The following is a 22,479-nucleotide window of genomic DNA, read 5'->3' as shown; positions in this document are numbered from 1 at the left end:
CTGCTTGGGATTCTCTCTCTCTCCCTCTCTCTCTGCTTCTCCCCTGTTCATGTGTGCATACATGCTCTCCCTCTTTATCTCAAAATAAATAAACTTAAAAAAAAAAAGAAAATCGGGAGCCTGAAAATTATATATAACAAATTTGGGTAAGTAATTGTGATAGGAAATTTGGATAACTGATTCAATGATATTACGAAACCTAAAACTCAATTCGAATTTGCATTTCTAAAGTGTATATATATAACTTTGCACTTGAAAAATTCATGGCTGTATGTATGGTAACAAAAACAAATATTCTGTCACCTTATGTATAAAGAATGCTTAATGAACATTTATTGATTTGAGTGTCCTCAGAATATTCGTCTATGTCCAAAAACCAAATGACATCAATTTGCCATAAAAAGGTTTCTCATATTTGTAGCCATATGTATTTTTAATTTTGGTGTAGCTCTTCTTATTGGTACTTCAAAATTTATCCAAAAGGTTTTATAAATTTCAGAGTGGTAGCTAGTTCCAGGAATGCTGAGTCAATCATATTCCTTATCTTGCTAACAATAAGTTAACGGTGGCTTCTTAGATTTTTCCAAAGGGCGTATATCAAGGCTGGTTTTGGAGAATCTTGGCATTTCTAATTTAATAAATCTTGGGTCTTCCTTCCTCTGAGCTCACTCTTCTCCCTTCTCCCTAAAGATATATGACGGTGACCTTGAGAGTGAATTCAACCATTTTGAAGACTGGGTGAAAACCTTTGAACTCTTCAGAGGCAAGTCTACAGAGGATGACCATGGCCTCGATGGGGACCGAGTCATAGGGAAGTTTAAGGCAAGTTCCAAAGTTAACTCTTTTATGTGGGTCTCCTGTCCATAAATGTCAGATATGACTCAGTTCTGTTAATGAGATTGTGGTGTGGGAAGTGTGTAAGAAAATCCCTTAGTCTTTACACAAGACCCTTTCTAGAACCCAACAAGGCTTAACCCTGTCTTTTGAAAGATATTTGGTTTGTGGCCAGTGAAGTGAGTTGCAACTCGATCTGATGGGATATAAGGAGACAGAGCTGTTACCTAAAAGGATTTTATTTTGCTTCTTCCACGCCTGACCCACCCAATAGATGATCTATACCGATATACCAATTGGATCATTAAACTAATCAAACAACACTAGCCCTTCTTTCTGGCAGACTCCTGGTGTGTCAGCACCACAATGCAGGGGTCGGCACCGACTCTGAACTGCTCCGTGCTGGGCCATGTGACACAGGGCAGTGTGTTGGAAATAGCAGAGAGGTACCACAGGTCACCACTTTTCCATCACATAATGGTAACTAGCTTTGTGATTTGGAGCCTCAGCAGCAGCATCTGGATATAGGAAATACTGCAGTCAGGCTTCAAGGAGACCGTGGGAGAAAGTGCCAGCTCAGCGCCCTGTGTGTACAAGGTACTCAGCATCCCATCTGATGCTCCTGCCCACATTCCTCACCTAATAATGTGAGGGGGGTGTTACTCTATCAACACTGATCCCCTGATACCGTGAAGAAGCTCAGATGCAAGCAGGTTACGTGAACTGAGGACACACAGGGGCAATGCCATCCCAGGTCCTGCTGGGTCCCAGGCAGTGCTCATTTTCCCAGCACTGTGCCCTCTCTGGCTTTTGATGGCACATATAACCATCTTGCTTCACGGAGTCGTGCTTTGTGGTTCCAGGGCTCCTTCTGCATCTACAAGAGCCCCAAGGATTCCAGCACGGAGGACTGTGGGCAGCTGAGAATCCAGCAAGGGGTTCCTCCCAACCACCCCGTCAAAGTCCTGATCAGGGTGTACATTGTTGCGGTAAGCCACCCTTGTTTACTCTGAGGGACTGTCTGAACCTGCTCCGGCGCCGTAACAAAGTAGCACAGAATGGGTAACTTAAACAGCAGACATTTATTTCCTCAGGGATCTGGAGGCTGAAGTCCATGATCAAGGTGCCCTAAGAGTTGGTTTCTGGTAAGGCATCTCTTCCTGGCTTGTCAATGGCCACCTCCTTCCTGTGTCCTCACGTGGTCTTTCCTCTGTGCACGTGGATGCGCGCGCGCACACACACACACGCACATACAGCGTGAGGGTGAATGAGTGAGCAAGAGAGCGGGAAAGAGAGGGAGACAGAGAGACAGAGACAGGGAAGGGGAGACCTGGTGTCTCTTCCTTTTCTTATAAGGGCACCAGTCCTGTTGGATTAGGGCACCACCTTATGACCTCATTTATCTTTAATTGGCTCCCTAAAGGCCCTGTCTCCAACTATGGTCACACTAAGGGTTCGGGCTTCAACATAGCATTTTGAGAACACACACTGCAACCCAACCTGTAACAGGGGCTAGGAAGTTTGGTTGGTAACATGCACATTTGTTGGCTTTTCACTCAGGGAAGATACTTCCCAGGCATGTGAGACGGCTTCATCCGCTCTCTGTGGTTGCCTGATAGCTAGAAGAAAACCTAATGGGACAAATAGGACTGAAGCTGGAAGCTCCCGGGCAAGGGAGCCGAACTGGGGCGGACCAGAGCAGCATCTCTGCAAGGTCCTCCCCCATGGCCGTGCCTCTGCACTGTTGCAGTCAGAAATTTCCTTTCAAGTGTATTTCCAAGAAAAATATTATTTCTGCTCTAGGCTTCTTACTTTCTGATAATGAGAGCACCACACTTTTTTTCTTTTTATAAGTTTTTCTTTAAATTCCAGTTAGTTAGCATACAGTATAGTATTGCTTCAGGTGCACCATATGGTGATTCAGCACTTCCGTACATCACCCACTGCTCATCAGGGCAAGTGCACTCCTTAATCCCCATCACCTGTTCCCCTGTCCCCCCCACCCGCCTCCCCTCTGGTAACCATCAGTTTCTTCACTACAATTAAGGGTCTGTTTCTTGGCTGAGAGCACCACACTTTAATTAGGAAACTTTTTGACCTGATTGCCTGGAAACTTGGGGCCAGATCCGATGTTCAATCAAAGCAAATCTCCGCTGAGCCTTTGTGGTTCGTGTATTTGTTTTCATCGCCTGCCCTTGGAGTTGATTTTCATAATCTCCTTTGATTGCAGTAGTCTTATTTTATACCAAGTCCTTGCTTAAATTGCCTACATCCTTTTTTAGAAATGAAGCATGAAACAAAGATGAATTATTTGCTAATACTCAGGGAAAATGAAAATGGTGCCTTTCCATGGTGCGGCCTTCATGTGTCCTCTGTACTGCCGTGTGCCTGGCGTGTTCTACTCACCAAGGATGTGGTGATGAGAAAAAAATACAGGGTCTCTGCCCTCAAGGAAGTGACAATCTAGTTGGAAAGATTAGAAGTACTTATAAAGAATCATCAGCAGTTCGAGTAATCTACATTCAACACCCACCCATAGGATAGTTTAGACTCAAAATTTTGTTCAGGAGGTCACTCATGGCATGGGAGGCATCATTAATACGCACTCCTCAGGAAGCAGAGCCCGTGTTCAAATAAATTTGAGAAATAGTACACATAATATTTTTTTCCTTTTCCAACCCCTGAGATTAGCAAAGCCCATTAGCACATTTAAGGTATGAGAATTCCAGAAGTAAAGAAGCCTATTTAACTGTTGAATCTTTAACAGTATTTTCTAAACTTCTTGCCCCACAGCTTCATCCCCCACTACAGAAAATCCAGCAGAACTATGGTTCTTTGGAACATAGTTTGGGGAATCCAGAAATAGAGAGAATGAACAGTAGGAAAGAGAGGGGGAAATATCTTGGACAGCAGAGATTGGAGAGGATTATTATTTATTTGCTTATTCAGCAAATATCCACAGGACACATTTTATGTGTCTGGTATCCTATAGATAAAGGCCAGGAGTATGGATCAGGCCTGCTCAGGAAGTAGTGTGGTGAGAGAAGGGCCTGGACAATGAAGAGCCAGGTGGTGGGCCTGGCTGCAGAGAGGAGAGATTCCTTGCAGTTAGGGACAGTCAGTGCTTTTCAGTGACATTTCTTTTTTCTTTTTTTAATTTTTAAAAATGTTTATTTATTTTTGGGAGAGAGAGAGAGACAGAGTGTGAGCAGGGGAGGAGCAGAGGGAGAGGGAGACACAGAATCCAAAGCAGGCTCCAGGCTCCAAGCTGTTAGCACAGATCCCAAAGTGGGGCTTGAACTCACGGACCATGAGATCCTGACCTGAGTGGAAGTCTGACACTTAACCAACTGAGCCACCCAGGCACCCCTTCACTGACATTTCTAGTAGTAGTGATTGTGTGGTTTTCTCTCTCATGCTAAAATTTAGTCAATGAATTAAATAATAACTTAATTTCATTTAATAAAACATCCAAAAATGTAAAACATAATACTACTTAAAAGTTGTATCAAGAAAGAAATCAAATCTCCCCACCTCCACAAGTCTAGCCCCAGAAATAACGTACTTTTCTTATGAATATGTAAACACATCCAGATCTATAGTTGACCCTTGAACAACATGGGGGTGAAGGGTGTCAACCCCCCCTTAGTTGAAAATCCATGTATAACTTTTGATCCCCCCAAAACTTACCTCCTAATAGCCTGTTGTTGACTGGAAGCCTTACTGATTACGTAGTCAATTAACATGTATTTTGTATATCATTTGTATTATATACTGTATTCTTACAGTAAAGTAGGTTAAGTGTCTGATTTTTTATTTCAGCTCAGGTCATGATCTCATGGTTCGTGAGTTTGAGCCCTGTGTCAGGCTCTGTGCCGACAGTGTGGAGCCTGCTTGCGATTCTCTCACTCCCTCTCTCTGCCCCTCCCTCACTCCTGCGGTCTCTCTCTCAAAATAAATAAGTAAACATTATAAAAAATTATAAAGAACAGAAAATACATTTACAGTATTATGCTATTATTTATTTAAAAAAACCTACGTGTAAGTGGACCCCTCTCTGTTCAAACCCATGTTTTCAAGAATCAGCTGTATTTACACTTTGTCTACAGCTACATCCAAGTATTCATTTAACAGAGTCTTACTTCATGCATTACATACTGATCTCTCCCTTTTTTTTTAGTATCATTTGGATATTTTCCAGATCAGTATATACAGGTGTTCCTCTTTTTTGTAGTAGCCACCTAGTGTTTTCTTGAATTAATGTAGTATCCATGTATTCATCCTTTCAACATATACTAAGACCCTGTTCTAGGTCCTGGAGATAATGTAATGAACAAGATAGACGGTGCTTTTTCTCTGATGGAGATCACGTAGTAGCCAGGGGGGTGGTGTAGGGATTAAGACAGTATAAAAATAAACAGAGGGACAGATAAATGAGATGAATGTTAGAGATAACCGCTATGTAAAGAATTAAAATTTGGTGACGTGATGAGAGCAAATGGGGAAGGGGTATTTTGGACTGAGTTTCTCCCTAGGTAATTGACACACAGGTTGTTTACAAATGTGGCTATTAAACAATGCTCTAATCAACATCCCTGAAAATAGAGCTCTGTGTGCTTATTATGCATTCCATCTGTAGGACAGAATCCTAAAAATAGGATAGCTTCTTACTCCGCTCTCATCTCTGCAGAATTTGTCCTTTTTATCATCCCCCCCACCCCCGGAGCCCCCTCCCTGGGCCTTCCCTTACAAAGTGCTTCCCAATGGTGGGCTAAGACCCAGGTTATCTGGAAGCAGACCTCCCTCTGAGAAACAGACCATTACTCACCTGGTTAAATGCAGGCCTGATGGGATCATGGATTCACAGGCCACCAGTTGTGGGATGAGCCTTCAGGTCCCCCCCGCCCCCTCGGGTTATTTTACAGCTAGATCCCTGAAAGCAGACATGGCATGCCCACGATCACACAAGATGTGGGACCAGAACTCAAAGTCATGCCTTCTGGCTCCTGTCGAGCATGGTGCTCATTACTCTGTGTCAAGTGCTACTTTCACTGGGGAGATGCCTCCAGAGAAAGTTCAACTTGAGAAAAGCTGATAACTTTTCTTTCAGTGACAGAATGGAGAGGCTAAAGCAGTGGTTCTTAACCTTTGCTGCACACTGGAATCATCTAGAGAACTTCTAAGAGTCCCAAAGCTCAAGGCCGATTAAATTAGAATCTGTGGATGGAACACAGGCATCCATATTTTTTTTTTAACTCCTAGGTGATCTGAGTGTGCAGCCAGTGTTGGAAACCACTGGTCCAAAAAGGTTTTCTTTTTCCTCTCCAGGCATTTAATCTCAGCCCAGCTGATCCGGACGGCAAAGCAGATCCCTACATTGTGATCAGGCTTGGCCAAACGGAAATCAAAGACCGGGACAAATATATCCCCAAACAACTGAACCCGGTATTTGGAAGGTCAGTGGCCATCTGGGTCGTGATGTGCTGTGTGCATTTATTTGCTCTTGCTATGTTTCTGGGGGATGGGGGCGGGGGGGCTGGCGTGTATGTGTGTGTGTGTCTGAGTGGCTGTGGCAGAAGGTTAAGAGCTGTCCTCTGCCTATGGTAACAGCCTATCAAACCTAACCTTCATGGAGAAGGGCTAGATTCTTTCCTTGGTCCCTTTAGGAATTTGGTGGCACAGGGTGACCTTTATGCCCATAGTTTTCCAAGAATGACTTTCCTAGATCTCAAATTTAAGAGACACCTTGAATGGTCATCAGATTCAGCCTCCTTCCTTTGGACAGAGAGATTTCCTTTTTACAAACAAGACAAGTACAGCCCAGAGAGATTTAGAAACTAATTCAAGTTCACACAGCTCATGAGTAGAGGAGAAGGGGGTCACGCCTTTGGTCTTTTATCTCCTATCAAAGGGATTTTTGCATCCTATCATTTTGCAGCTCATTTGAGGTGACCCCTGAAGTAAACCAATCGAACTGTGTCCTCTGCTTGTGTTTTGCTTTCCTGCGAAGTGTTACAACAGGCATTGCGTGTGTGCATGTTCAGGTGAATAAGGCATCCTCCAGTCCACAGCAACCCTACTGGCCCCATTTATCTTCTGACACGGTGTGGCGCATGTTTCTGTTCGCGGACCTGCTTGCTCTTAACCTTGGAGTCAGGTAGATGTGGGTTACATTCTGCCACATATAGGCTGTGTAACTTTATGCAGGTGACTTTCCTTCTCTGATCCCAGTTTTTCAATCAAACAATAATAATGACACTTGACTCCCAGTGGCCTTTAAACGATTAAATACACACCACATTGTCCACACTAACACATAGCTGATGCTCAGAAAACATTTGCTTCCTTCCTCTCCCCCATGCTATTCATTTTAGCAAGGATACGTCTTAACTGTATTCAATTTCATTTTCTTTTTCTTGCATAACAAGGAGCGTGAGATGAACTCTCCATCAGCCTCATTTAAGTTCATTTACAGTTTCATGATCACGGTGGGCCCTCTGACATTTGATCAGAACCAACCTCTTAACACTTTATTGCTCTGGAGGAAATGAAGCAATAAATGATCTTGCCTGTTCCGATGAATGAAAATGAGTAGAAGAGTCGTGCCAGGGAAGCTTGCCTTGCTTCCCTGATGCAGAGATGACCTTTATTATTACCTTCCCTTTCTGTAACCAGCACTTCATTTTGCCAGATCTTTTGTAGTCACTTTTTATTAGCTACTTCAGGGCCATGAATTAGGCTGGTTTTATGAGCCCCGTTTATGGCTGTGGTAAACAAAAGAAGAGGCTGATAGAATATTCCCTCCAGCCTCTGGCACTGTGGTGTCTCTTCTGGAAGCTCTCCACGTGTAGATGCTTTGTTGAATGCGTTTCTCACTGTTACTCAGGGACAGGATTTGCTGGCTCAGTCCTGTGTCTTCCAGCAGGTAAGGTAGAGGGCCCCTGTTCCTGACCCTCTTTGTGACCTCCCTGAATGAGGATGTCACAGGCTTTACCCCCTGATGCCCCTGGCACTTTGCCTGCCTTCCTTTCCCTCATGAATTGATATGCTTCTGTGTTTATTGGCTGTTGCTCATCTCCCCACGGGAGGGTAAGCTCATTTGAGCAGGTCTTGGTCTAGTCTGTTCAATGCTGCGTCCCCAGGACCTACAACAGAGCACATAGATGCTCAACAGGTATTGGTAGAAAGGAAGAAAGAAAGAAAGAAAGAAAGAAAGAAAGAAAGAAAGAAAGAAAGAAAGAAAGAAAGAAAGAAAGAAAGAAAGAAAGAAAGAAAGAAAGAAAGAAAGAAAGAAAGAGAGAGAGAAAGGAAGAGAGAAAGGAAGAAGGAAGGAAGGAAGGAAGGAAGGAAGAACAGATGGATGGACAAGCCTTCAGTTTCCAGTCAGATTTAATGGACCCTGCCACTCTGTGTCACCCTGAGGTGGTACATATCCACAGACTTTGGTATTTCCTCATTTTCTTAACTAATACTGCCTGGCACACAGTGAGTGTATAATAAATGTCAAATGAACAAACGAATACATAAAAGAATGGATGAATGCGACATCTTTCCTCTGAGGCTTAGAGGTACTGAAATGTTTCAATAAGGCTCAGCTTTTACCCATTTCATGATGCTTTCCTTCTCTCTCTGTCTCTTTTTGAGTAATTTCTATACCCTACGTGGGTCTCAAACTCACAACCCTGAGATTAAGAGTCACACGCTCTTCTGACCGAGCCAGCCAGGCCCCCCAGTGCCTCCTCTGTTCTCAACCACCATTGTGTTCAGAGGCAGTATCTTATTGACACACAAGTTGGTATAAGCCTCATTTTTCCCCTGGTGACTGGAAGTCCGACCATGGTGAGATGTTCTGGGTAGTTCTTTTAACGACAGCTCCATAGAAAAGTCAGGAGAGGTTAATCTGTGAACGAACACTCCACTTGGGAAGACGGACCAAAGCAACTGAGTCTTCTGTCATGGTTGCCAAGGTAGTTAAGCACTTGACAAGGCTTCCTCGCTGGTAGCAGCTGTGTGACAGCCAGCCTCAGAGATGGTGGCTGGAGGCTTCCTGGTGAGACATGTCCAGAATATCAGGTACAGTTTGGAATCAACATCTTGGGGCCCCGGGCAATGCTTGCCTTCCAGTGGAAGACACGTGGGTTTCTTCCCCGCACAGCCCTGTCTGTAGACCTGCCTCAGTCAGTTACAGTGAGTGCAGCTGTGGTATCTTTGCTTCTTTCTCTTGGAGGAGGGTTAATTGGCTCAGGGACTGGAGTGGCTGCCACACTGGAGAGGGAGAGCCAGGGCTAAGTGGGTCTGACCGCAAGGGCAGCAGCCCAGACAGGCCAGCGGACATGGAAGGAAATAACGAGGCCTTCCGTTGTCCCTTCCTCCCCTTCTCATCTTGGCCACTCACTCACAGACCAGCCCACCCCACCTGTCGCGGGGCAGCCAGAATTGGGAACAGCCAGAGAACGCTGGTGCGTCCTTGATTGTGCTTTCAAGAAGACACTTCCCTATATTCACTCAAAACCTATTTCTTAATTATCTCCTCTAATGCTCAGCAGCACGGATAACACATTGTCCCAGGAAATCCCACAACACTGTTTTTCCTTTCGGTACCTTGCCTTGGTGTGGTATCAGGGAATGAGCTCAGAGCTGGGGGGGTCAGGCAACTGGCACGGATCCTAGTTTGACCTCTTATGGTCTAGTGCAGGAAGTCACTTATGTTCTCTGGATTTCAGTTTCCTTGTCTGTAAAACGAAGGGGCTGGATATGGTGATTCCTGAGATCCCTTTCAGTTCAGAGGAACATTCAGTTGTGTGCTCTCTGCAGGTAAAGTGAGGGCTTCAGCAATGCAGAGATGAAGGAGATAGCTGTCTGTTGTCAAGGGGCTCAGAATTTTCCAGAGATGGCTTTGCAGTTTTGTAATTCTGTTTCTAGGATTTTCCATCTTCAAAGAGATTTTCATTTAAAACAAACTCCGATGACGTTCCCTGATGAAGCAACAGTGGAGGGGACAGGGAATGATAATTACGGGGGACCAGTTGAATACCTGGAAACTAAATGTGTGCTTTGTGTAAACAATATAACATTTAATGGCCATTAAATCATTGAAGACACACTGATCCCTATTTACACATAAGGAGGCTGAGAGGGATGAAATAACTTGTCCAAAGTTTTAAACCCGGGAAGGTGCAGACTCAAATCCAGAATTAGAAGTCAGGGGGCACCTGGGTAGCTCAATCGGTTGAGCTTCTAACTCTTGATCCCAGTTTGGGTCTTGATCTCAGGGTTGTGAGTTTAAGCCCTATGATGGGCTCCTCACTGGGCATGGAGCCTACTTTAAAAAAAGAAAGAAAAAGAAAAAGAAACAGAATTGGAAGCCATTTCTGGTCAAGTGCAAACCCTTAAGTTTTTCACGCCCATCTTGCTGTCATCCTGGATGAAGACTGTAGGACACAGCCCATGGAAGGGGAGACTATGGGCTACTGGAAATTGACAGCAGAATTGGAAATTGATTGAATCTCAATGAAACACTAAACCAAATAAGTACCTGCTAACCATTCACTGAGTTGCTGAGTGTGAGTTATGAACCACAGGCTAGCTAAACGCAGAGCTGGCAGACCTTCCCTGTGTTGCTAGATGCTGTTGACTCCTAATGCCTTTACTTGGACCACAGGTCATTTGAGATCCAGGCCACATTCCCAAAGGAGTCCCTGCTCTCCATCCTTATCTATGACCATGACATGATTGGGACAGATGACCTCATTGGTGAGACCCGGATCGACCTGGAGAACCGCTTCTACAGCAGACACCGAGCCATCTGTGGCTTGCAGAGCCAGTACGAGATGTAAGTTCCTCCTGCAGGGAGCTGGGAGGTGGGTAGGGGTGGGCACTGCTGGTGCTCAGCTGCTGCGCCTCACGCCACCATGCTTTCACACCGCCATGCTTTCACACCGCCATGCTTTCACACCGCCATTACTGGGAAGGCCAGCTGAGGCTCAGCTTGACTGTCTCAGAGGGGTTCCATGTCAGCAGGGCTGCTTGGGGAAATTGTTCACTGTACTCCAGGGTTGGGGCTGGGGAGGTAGTGCTGATTTAGAGTCCAGGGCGGGGTCTTCAAGAGTCAAGAGCTGAATTATACATGTTCACTCAGTTGGCTGGGCCTAGCGGTGAAGAATGATGTTAGAAGAATTATTAACAGAATACAGATACCCATATCCCATTGAATTATGATGAACACTCCTGAGTGCTTAGGATATACAAGACGCTGCACCTCACTCAGTTCTCTCAAACCCAGGAGGTGTTATCCACACCTTACAAAGAGGGAGGAGTGGACCCAGCTCTTACTCTTTACAGTGATTTTGAATTCTGCTTCATTTCAAAATATAGACTACCAGCTCTATATTTCTTTAAGTGTGTTTTATCTGATGTCTTAAGAAAAAATAAAAATCTTACGAATGTCAGCCAGGAAAATATAAAAACGTTCATTAGATTTCCATGGTGTAATTTTAGAAACATTTTTCTTGAATGTGAAATAATATGTATTCATTGGAGAAAATTGAGGAAGTACAGAATAATGCTCAAATTGTACCACCCAGACATAACTTCTATTAAAAAAAATTCTTAAGTATTTCCTTTTAGGATTTTTCCTGCACTATTTTCCCCCAAAGCTGGCCTCATGCTCTCTCTATCCATGTCATTTTGTAAGCTGCTTGTTGTCACCTACTCTTATGAGCATTCTGTAGTGTCATTAAATATTTTTTGAAATCATTATTTTGATAGCCTAGAAATCCAGTTCCGTTCGGAGACTCTGGTGAATGTATAACCTGCCCTGGGGTGTTTACACATCCGAACTACCCGAGAAGGTGCCTTTCAGAGAATGGTTGGCTCTTCTCACTCTGAAGTCAGGGGAGGAAGCCACAGGCAAGCGAGGTGTATCTTCTGTTCCGTAGAATTTCCTGATGGTGGAGCTACCAGGGAGCATAACCTTTGTTTGGTACATTTTTAAAGATAGAGGCGCCTGGGTGGCTCAGTCGGTTGAACATCTGACTCTTGATTTCAGCTCAAGTCATGATCTCACGGTTTGAGGGTTTGAGCCCCACATGGGACTCCGTACTGACAGCGTGGAGCCTGCTTAGGATTCTTTCTCTCCCTCTCTCCTCCCCTCCCCCACTTATGCACATGCTTTCTTTCTCAGAACAAATAAACTTAAAATAAATAGAGAGCATCCCCCAAAACACCCCAAAGCAAAAACAAAAATGAGCACGTGTTTCTGGGGAGCCTATGAATGTACGGCTCTGGGCATGGCTTGGGTGAACTTTTCAGGATCCTCATGTGTCTGGCACGGTAGGAAAACTGCTTTATGGTTATGTTTTGATTTATTTAAATACTTAAGTTACATTCTGATGGATCCTATGTCCCAGTGAGCAGAGAAATCCAAGCTTGTCTTGGTCATGGGTCACAGGGAGCATTTCATTGTGAGTTAATATTTTTTAACCAAACAGCTGGTGTTTAAGGGAAGAAGGGGTTGGAAAGATTTAGAAACTAACCACCAGGAAAATCCCTGATTTGAGAAACAGCACATCTAGAATCGCTACCTGTGACATGAGTCTCCACTATGATTTCAGTGAGGTGGGAAGGGGAGAAAAGAGCAGAGAAATTGAAAGGATGAGCTAGGCTTTCCTCTTAGAAGTAGTCAAATGGCACTTAGGCAAGGGACAGGACAAAAGAAGAACTGCATGCAAAGAAATCCATAGGGACAGAGAGCAGACGGCTAGCTGCCAAAGGCCAAGAGGGGCAGGGATTAAGGAACAACCACTTAATGGGTACAGGTGTTCTTTTGAGGGATGAATAGTTTTTGGAACTAGACCGTGGTTGCACAACATTATGAATGTACTGCATGCCACTGAATTGATCAATTTTATACTATGTGAATTTCGCTTCAAAATTTTCTAAGGTACATTGCTTAAAACAAAACAAAACAAGACAAAAAAAAACAAAAACAAAAACAAGAACTACCTTCAGAGGACTTTTATGTCAAGCACGTAGTTGCAGAGGTGTTGACCAGAAAAGAGAGACACCAAAACAAAACACATTAGTCCCAAGTGTAGAGAATGGCAAGACATCTGAAGGAAGCCACCAGGTCCTTTTACTAGATACCTTGAGTGTATCCTCCTAGGAGAAGGCAGGCCTCACCTTACCCATCCTTCCTCCTTTTTTCAGAGAAGGATACAATGCCTGGAGAGACACATCCAAACCTACCGAGATCCTCACAAAGCTCTGTAAAGACAATAAACTGGATGGACCCTACTTTCGCCCTGGGAAAATACAGATAGGAAATCAGGTCTTTTCTGGAAGAACAGTCTTCACAGAGAAGGACACAGGTAACTCCCACAGTGTAGCCTGCTGATGTTGCTCTTCTTTTGAAAAGCCAGCTTCTGGGGCTCCTGGGTGGCGCAGCTGGGTAAGCATCTGAATTCAGCTCAGGTCATGATCTCATGGTCGGTGAGTTCAAGCCCCGTGTCAGGCTCTATACTAACTAATAGCTCTGAGCCCGGAGCCTACTTTGGATTCTGTGTCTCCCTCTCTCTCTGGCCCTCTCCCACTTGCTCTCTCTCGCTCTCTCTCAAAAATAAGTAAATATTAAAAAAAAATTTTTTTTAGAAAGAAAGAAAAGACTGCTTCTGGTAGTATTTCTGGCTGGGGACAGCCGTCCTCTATTGTAAAGTAAATGCATGTTCATGGTAGAAAATCACTCACAATCTTCAAATTCAGAAACAAGCATGCTGCATGCTGGTATTGTGATGATTTTTCTTTGTTCTTTGAACTATTATTTATAATATTTCATTTTATGGTTGTGTCCTTTATTTACATTGTGTCCACTTTTTTTTTTGAACAGTGCTACCATGAACTTCCTCATACATATTTTTGCACACTTCTGATATTTTTACAGCACGTATCACGTAAATAGGAGTGTTGTGTTGGAAGGTAGGCAGTAACCTCAAAATAATTCTTATATAAAATAAATAATTGGACACAACCCAAATTACCCTCACACATACTATACCAACAACTCTCTTATTTTGGTACCATGAAGCAGATTTTCCATACAACATCGTGGAACATACCAAGAAGATCCTAGAGAGGCTTTCTTAAATTTTGGATGAGAAAAGAAAAGCCACCTTTACTTTACTTTAATGATGCAGAACAATTCTTGTAATGCCATTTCAGTCCATTTGATGCGAATTCATAGAAGTTGAGCTACATATGTGCAAACCCTAGCTTCAGAGCATCCAATGCAGAGAACCCAGTTAAGGGCATATTACCAGATGTTTTCACACTGTTATGTTGATCCCTCCACTTTGATGCCAACATTTCTTTTCACCTTGTTATTTTGACTCCAAGAACCTCTTGAAGGCTTTTGCACTCAGAGTACTTGACATTTGGATAGTGTATTAATGACATATTAATGAGTTTTTGTTGAGAAAAATATTTTTTCACAATATTCTGTATTAAAGTCAATTTCTGTCCTTGGTCCATATTCTACATTTCATGATGAAACCATGTTTTTGCCCACCAAAACTCTGAAATGATGTCCATCAAGTCTGTACTCGGCTGATTAAACTTTATGACAAGATTTGGTTCATTGACTATGTGTTCATCGCTATGAACTTTTACTGATTGTAATGATTGCTATTATGAGAGCTGTGTGTGTCTGTGTGGCCTTTTTCTAAAACCAAGCTTAACTTCCAGATGTCAAATTAAGCCACACTAAACTTTATCAAAAATTTTTGATTTTTTCAACAATTTTTGTAAGTATTTTTTCTACCAGTAGTTTTTATATTGTATTGCCTTTATTGACAGATCAGAGAACCTTTCCTATGAGCAGGTGTGTTGGCAGGAAGGAGCAGCAAGTAGGAAAGACAAGGCCTCCACGAACACATAGTGTGTGGATTTCACCACCTTGTTCAGGGCCACCCTGATTCACCAGGCCCTCTCACACTATGGCCTTAGCAAACAACCTTAAATCTCCAGGAAATATACGCTTTCCAGTATCTTGAAGCCAAGCCTGTAGGTCATAGGCTCTAGAGAAATCTAATTAAAGGTGCAAATGGAGCCCCCGACTCTGAGACCTTGACTGCTCTCCAATTTTGCCGACTCATCTCACTTCCCATTCTCTAAACCTCTGGTCTCTTTCCCTTCCCTTCACTCTACCCCTACCTCTCTCAATTCTCTCTTTGTCCTTTTTGTCTTTTTGCTGTTTTGCCCTCTCCCTGTGCCTCAGTATATTTATTTAACCTTTAGGAAAGCGTTTACAAGTGCGCCTGACAGCCCATCACTGTTCCATTACAAGAACTTATATCTGATAACTATCTTTATTCTTTTTTTCCATGCAGATGAGACGGTGGAATCTTATGAGCACCTGGCCCTCAGGGTTTTACACTCTTGGGAGGATATACCAGAGGTTGGGTGTAGGCTGGTTCCTGAGCACATAGAAACTCGGCCGCTGTACCACAAGGATAAGCCAGGAATGGAGCAGGTAGTGGTCAAGAGAGTTCTGGCCCCAGTTGGAGTGTTCATCCCCAAGGAATAGGACTTCATCCCTAAAAGTTAATTTAATGTGCCCTAGAATAATGGTTCCCAACCAGGGACAATTTTGCCTCCCTGCCCCAAACATTTAGCAATGTCTGGGAATATTTTTGGTTGTCTTGTGTGGGTGGGGGTACTGCTGGCCTCTAGCGGGTAGAGGTCAGAGATGCGACCAGACATCCCATAGTGCACAGACAGCTTCCACAACAAAGAATTATTCAGCCCCAAATGTCAATAATGTTGAGGTTGAGAAGTTCTGCCCTGAAGCCAGAGTTGGATTTAGTGCTTTTTGCCTTTTTAATGGATTTGAGTTATCAAACTCTTCAGAAAGAATGCTGATATTTGAGAAACCAAAACCCATCTTATATACCCAAGACTGTCCAGAATCTATCAGTAACTACACAGTTCACTAGTTTTCCCAGAGAAGCAACAGCTGGTGTCTCATTTTGAAGAACTGGCAAGAGGAAACTGTGTGAAGAAAAATAACCAGAGATCTGAGTTATGAGTTAGAAGGGAAGAGAAGGTCAATTTTATTAAGAGCCTTCTTAATGTGTACTTATTAATTATAGGTACATAATTAATATGTACTTATGTACTAGGTCCTTTACATAAAATCTCACCTAATTAGGATGACCATAGAGTTGTTTTATTCAAGTGATGACCATTTTCAGAGTGTAAGAGGCCACTGTTAATAACTAAGCTGGTATAAAGGACACCACCAGGGTTTTCCTAGACAAATAGGGGTATGTAGGCCACCGTATTCTTACTCCTTAGTACAGCCTCGTGATGTCCTTATTATGATCCTTAATTTTAAGATGAAGACAGTGAGGCTCAGAGAGCTTAAGCAACTTGCTCAAAGTTAATCAGCAGCTAAGTAGTAGAGCCGGGGTTTTACCCAGGCAGTTTGAGTTGTAGACCTATCCCAGCCTGGACTCACTCACCGTGTCACTTGGGCAAAACCCAGGAGCTTAACTCTAGTTGAGCAGGAATGCCCACACAGCTATTTCAGCAGCGCTGGGCTGTAACACTGGTGACAGCACGTGTGGGAGAGCGCCTCGAAAGGGAAGCCTATGATTGTTTCCTGACATTTGCTGCCAGATATTTAAAATCTTTTGGTTACTGGTATGTTTCATTTTGCTATGTGGCTTTTTGGTTACAAGTGAATGTTAATATCTCTTTAGGATTGTGATCTGTCATTAGTTGGCCCCTCTCTTCCCAAATCCTAACTCTTTGTTGACATTGTCCCTTCCCCAGGAAAGCTCTTTTCTTTTCTAGCCAAAGCCCCTCCTTCACCTAAATCCTACAAATCCTCCCTGCTCTGTCAGAAACACCCTTCCTTCCTTCCTTCCTTCCTTCCTTCCTTCCTCCCTCCCCCCCTTCCTTCTTATAAAATCTCCCCTGACCATCCCAGTCCCTGCTGGTCACTCACCTTCTTGCCTGAGCTAATGGAGTACTTAGAATGTATACAACGGAGCTGAGCACTGAATCCACTGCACCTTCTCCCCACATGGGCTCTCAGATCCCTTGCAACAGGGTAAATTCTGATGTATGGAGTCCAAGCAAGGCATGGGAGGCCTTATTCTGCCACTCATTAGCCACAGGATTCATATCATTTCTTTGGCTTCTCTGAGTCTTAGTTGTTGTTGTTTAGTGTATAACACAGACAATGTGCGGGGGTAAGCAGTAATGGAGATAATGATGGTAAGATACATTGGAAACAATGGAGCATGATATTCTGACAGATAGTATTATCTTTTTAATCCTTAGGAGTTTATAGAAAAAACAGGATCTCTGGAATCCACAGATAAAGGTTGAATCCAGACTCTGCTACATATTGTCTGTGGAAGTTTGGGCAAGATGTTTTCTCATCTGCCAAGTAGGAATAATAACATCTACCCACTGGGGATATTGGGAAAATTGCTATGTTTATCACGTACATAGCACTGTGTCTACCACATCGTAGGTGCTCAATAAGGGTTAGCTTGTCCTTTATCTGCTTCTTAACATATGCTCTAATTCTTAATAAAAATGAAAGTTCTGTCTTTGTCAACAAATATTCTAAACATGTATAATAGGAATAATACCCATAAGATATAAGATATGATATGTAGCTAATATCCATTTCTAGTAAAGGGAACTGTTCAAACCATGAAGTCAGTTGCCCATGTGATACCCCCACCAGAGTTAAAGGAGATCTTTTCTTAAAAAGGGCCGCCTGCAGATGTGGGTGGACATGTTTCCCAAAGATATGCCTCAACCTGGACCTCCAGTTGACATTTCGCCAAGGCAGCCGAAAGGGTAAGTCATCTGCAGCCCTACCTTCAGGGGAAGAGACCATGGTAGCAGACTAAAAGATCATGACATTTGTTCAATGACGTTGATTCTTGCGTTGTAACATCAGTTACATTGATAAATCAGCACTTGATAATCATATCTCATTTCCATCTGGCCATTTACAGCAGGGGCAAGTGACAGTAATGGTAATAGTGGTGATGATTGAAATGATAGACCCTGTTTTGTGTAGGGGCTACTGAGCTTCAATATTTTGTAACATTCTGAAAAACATCAGCTAATGGAAGGGATTTCTGCTCAGAGAACTTTATGTTCTTGGTAATTCAAGCTGGAACACTTGGTTTTGATGGAACCAAGACCATAAGTGTCGATATTTTTGAACTTGGTAATGTTGGGGAAGCCTATAGACTCACCGGAATCCCAGAATCCCATAGACACCAGCTGACTCAGCTTTCAAGGTCTTTAGCCTAATGCTGCCTTCCCTTATCTCAGGTATGAATTGAGAGTAACCATCTGGAACACTGAAGATGTCATTTTAGAGGATGAGAATATCTTCACAGGACAAAAGTCAAGCGATATTTATGTTAAAGGGTAAGGTCGTCAGCAAACTCCATGTTCCCTTTTCTTCCCCTCCTTCCTCCTTTAACCCCTAACTGAACCTATGCCTTCCGAAAGATTCTCCACTTACCTCCCACAAAAGGAGTCCATCTCACCTTCTTAGATAAGGTCATTTCCTTTGTCAAATATTATTTGGTCACTTTGCTAAGAGTTATTATCTTATACAAATGTTTTGGGGAGGAAATCTTATTATAGAAATATCTCTTTCAGTTAAATGTTGGATACCTAAGCTTTTGGAGCGACATTCATAATACCTTTCCACCTGAACCAAGTAGAGAGATGTGGCACAATTGATGAGAGATTCAGTATTAAGAACATTGTTAAGACTAATACAGAAGCTAACAGTCATACCTTACTCTTCAATAGTTCTCCTGAAAGGAAAGATGCCAACCTGGTACTCAGGAAACCACATTTTCCCTCTCTTTCTTTCCTTCCCTCCCCCCAACCCCTCTCTCATGTTGCCTATGACACAAACACATTGGTAGGCTTCCTTTGAGCCCTTAATCATGGAGGGAAGTGAGGCAGTAAAGTGATTCAAACATGTCCCCTTGGATAAAACCCATCTCAGAAGTAGTGAACTCATCTCACCTCATTCTGGTATCTCTTTGCTTTCCCCAAACAAGAAACAGTGTTGTTCATTGACACCATTTCTAGTATGCCATTGAATCCTGCCCATTGTCCTTCCCAAATAGTCATTGGCACTGTCCATTCTCCCCATCTTCACCACACCACAGCCATGGTATTTCTCTCCATCATTTCTTGCTGGGGCCACTGAAGTACCAGTACCATGTGGCTTGGTCTCTCCGTTTTCACTCTTGACTCCAATAACTTGCTCTCTATGTTGAAACATGGGTTATGTTTTCAAGCCATAATCTGATCAAGTCAACCTTATACTTTAAATCTTTAATGATATTCTATTTTCTCTGGATAAAGATTCAGATCCCTAATATGTCCTAAAATATCCTGTATGACTAGCCCCTCCTATGTCTCCAGCCCCATCTTGCTTTCTGCTCTCTAGTCATGTTGAGCTTCTTTCCCTTGTTATGATGTGCCACCACAGGGTCTTTGACATCTCTCAGTAGTGACTGCTGCCACCCCCCATCCCTCCATCCCCTTCCCTCTAAGGCTATAGCTCCATGAAGGCAAAGACCATCTCTGTGTGCTACCATCACTCCTCTAACAACTAACACGCTCCTTGCCTCCTAATGGATACCACATATGGCTTGGTGGAGGGAGCACCATCTTTACCTAAGTAATTGCATCCACACTCTGAGTGGTTCCACTCCTCTAGGATGTAGAAGTACTTTATCCTTCCCTGACTTGTGGGGAAGGGATGTCTGCTTTCAGAAAGTAAATTGCTTGGAATTATCAATTAGTTTGAATTAAAAGCACCTATTTTCTCAATAATTCACCATGGATAAAGTACTAGGGGATAATGTATTAATGGTAGCTTACTCTATACAGAGGATGGAGGAGAAAGATCAGATGATACTAAGAGAAAATAACATTTAATAAAATTTGGAGGACACAAAGCACTTGTAAATCTTCGGAGCAACCTGTGAACTAGGTACTGTAATTGCTTCCACTTTCCAGATGAAATAGAGGCACATGGGGGCGCCTGGGTGGCTTAGTCGGTTAAGCGTCCGACTTTCGCTTAGGTCATGATCTCACGGTTTGTGGGTTCGAGCCCCGCGTCAGGCTCTGTGCTGACTGCCAGTTCACAGCCTGGAGCCTATTTCGGAGTCTGTGTCTCCCTCTCTCTCTGACCCTCCCCTGCTCGCGCTGTCTCTCTCTCTCTAGAAATAAATAAAAATATTAAAAAAAAAAAAGAAAGAAATAGAGGCACATGGAGGTTAGATCATTTATCCATGACTTCCCAGGGAGTAATGGCAGAGCCAGGATTAGAATCCAGGTGGGTGCAGACAGGCTGCTACTCTCCCTGCCACACTGATACAGGCCTCTGGGTTTTTGAGGCTCAGAACCAGAGAGGAGGGGACCAATCATAGGCCTGATACCACAAGTCTAAACCAGGCCAATTATAGAGGCCCCAGGGCAATGGGTGCCGAGGTGGTTCCCTCAGTAATAGTCCCCAGAGGGAAAGGAAACTCAGATTACACTTGCCCTTCACATTTCCTGAGTTTTCCCTCTTTTTTTAAAACAATGTTTATTTATTTATTTTGAGAGGGGGGCAAGGGACAGAGAGAGAAAAAATCTCAAGCGGCCTCCACACTGTCAGCACAGAGCCCAGTGTGGGGCTCAAATTCATTAACCAGGAGATCATGACCTGAGCCAAAACTAAGAGTCATACTCTTTTAAAAAAAACTTTAAATGTTTTATTTATTTTTGAGACAAAGAGACAGCATGAGCAGGGGAGGGTCAGAGAAAGAGGGAGACACAGAATCCGAAGACAGGCTCCAGGCTCTGAGCTGTCAGCACAGAGCCCGACGCAGGGCTCAAACCCACGAACCATGAGATCATGACCTGAGCCGAAGTCGGACGCTCAGCCAGCTGAGCCACCCAGGGGCCCCTGAGTTTTCCTTCTTTATTGCATGGGGCTTCAGGGCTATCCCAGAGCAATGAAGTCATTTCCCAAATCTAGCTTACAATAAGAATCTTGTTTCTGCCTCAGACCCTTTGTCTGCTATTTATTTCTTTCAGATTCAATGGAAACTTCCATCTGAGTCTAACTATATCATTTAAAAACTATGATCTGTGACCACATTGAAACTAGTTGAATCACTCTTGATTATACTGATGCCTGAATAAATGTACGCAGAGTCTGTAATTCTTTTTCTGTCTTCATTCAGGTGGATAAAGGGTTTGGAAGATGACAGGCAGGAGACAGACGTGCATTACAACTCCTTGACTGGCGAGGGGAATTTCAACTGGCGCTTCCTGTTTCCATTTCAGTACCTCCCAGCTGAGAAGCAAATGGTTATTACCAAGAGGGAAAACATCTTTTCCTTAGAGAAGATGGAGTGTAAGACACCAGCCGTGTTGGTGCTTCAGGTTTGGGATTTTGAAACGCTGTCCTCAGATGACTTTCTGGGTAAGCGGGTGGTTTCGTAAAGCTCACATTAATGTTAAGGATTTTGTCCCAGTTTTGGGAGAGTTTGGTCTGATTTAGCTACAAAGATAATTTCAGTGCAATTTACAATAACAGAAAATTTAGAAACACTCCAAATAGCCATTCCTAGGGGACTGGCTGGATAAGTTACAGTGCATCCTTATGGTAAAAGATACATCTTTTATTTATTTATTTAATTTATTTTTATTTTATTTTATTTTATTTTTGAGAGAGAGAGAGAGCACAAGTAGGGGAGGGACAGATAGAGAGGGAGACACAGAATCTGAAGCAGGTTCCAGGCTCTGAGCTGTCAGCACAGAGCCCAACATGGGGCTCAGACTCACAAACCCTGAGATCCTGACCTGAGCTAAAGTCAGACACTTAACTGACTGAGCCACGCAGGTGCCCCAGAGGACACATTTTCAAACAGACTTAAAATCATCTTTGCTCTACCACTAAGAAGCTGTAACATTTTGAGCTAGTCACTAGTCCCCTCTGTACCTCAGTTTTCTCCAGTTGTAAAATGGGGATAGTAATATTACATACCTCAGAGAGTGTTTGGAGCTGTACATGTGATAATATAATTTGAAAACTCATACATAATAAGCACTCAATAAATGATAATCTTGCAGCCATTAAAAATATTCATTTAGTGACTTGGAAGTTATACAGGATGCACTAAGTGAAAAAAGAGTGTAGAAAAAATCCCCTTTCTGTAAAATATATGTTTATATGTGTCAGAGAAAGAGATAATCAGGGACAGGCAAAGAAACAATCACTGTCCCAGAACAAGAGCTAATGAGCAGTGGTCAACTTTGCGGGGATGGAATCACAGGAAAGTTTTCTATTTTTTTCTTGCTTATGTACATGCTGTAAATGCTCACAATTAACAAATATTCTTTCTGTAATAGGAAAAGGTTATTAAAGAGAGAGAGAGATAAAATACTCTTGTGTCACTGTCTTACCTTCCGTAATTTTCACTCATTGAAAATACTTTGAGAGAGCCCACTAAGTCTTAGATAGTAGCTACGAAGACGGTTAAGACTTAGTCCCCCACCTGGAGGAGGTTACTGGACTCAAAGAGGAAAGTGAGC

The 22,479-nt window shown here is 43.1% G+C and overlaps 1 protein-coding gene across 2 annotated transcripts in view; it reads left to right on the top strand.

The window, feature by feature from the left end:
- FER1L6 (fer-1 like family member 6) overlaps positions 1–22,479 on the top strand; it is a 121,617-nt gene that overhangs the window by 84,262 nt on the left and 14,876 nt on the right. For both annotated transcript variants that reach the window (XM_077764622.1, XM_077764631.1), the window contains exons 29-37: positions 691–822; positions 1,698–1,823; positions 6,163–6,290; positions 10,496–10,666; positions 13,042–13,202; positions 15,216–15,358; positions 17,618–17,706; positions 18,193–18,291; positions 21,126–21,367. In XM_077764622.1, the coding sequence (XP_077620748.1) occupies positions 691–822; positions 1,698–1,823; positions 6,163–6,290; positions 10,496–10,666; positions 13,042–13,202; positions 15,216–15,358; positions 17,618–17,706; positions 18,193–18,291; positions 21,126–21,367 (1,291 nt within the window). The remainder of the gene's footprint in view (positions 1–690; positions 823–1,697; positions 1,824–6,162; positions 6,291–10,495; positions 10,667–13,041; positions 13,203–15,215; positions 15,359–17,617; positions 17,707–18,192; positions 18,292–21,125; positions 21,368–22,479) is intronic.

Source organism: Crocuta crocuta, unplaced genomic scaffold, assembly GCF_008692635.1.
Source record: "Crocuta crocuta isolate KB4526 unplaced genomic scaffold, BGI_CrCroc_1.0 scaffold260, whole genome shotgun sequence".
NCBI classification, from domain to species: Eukaryota; Metazoa; Chordata; class Mammalia; order Carnivora; family Hyaenidae; genus Crocuta; species Crocuta crocuta.
Note: the sequence above shows the minus strand (reverse complement) of the source record. Positions and strands in the feature narration are given on the sequence as shown.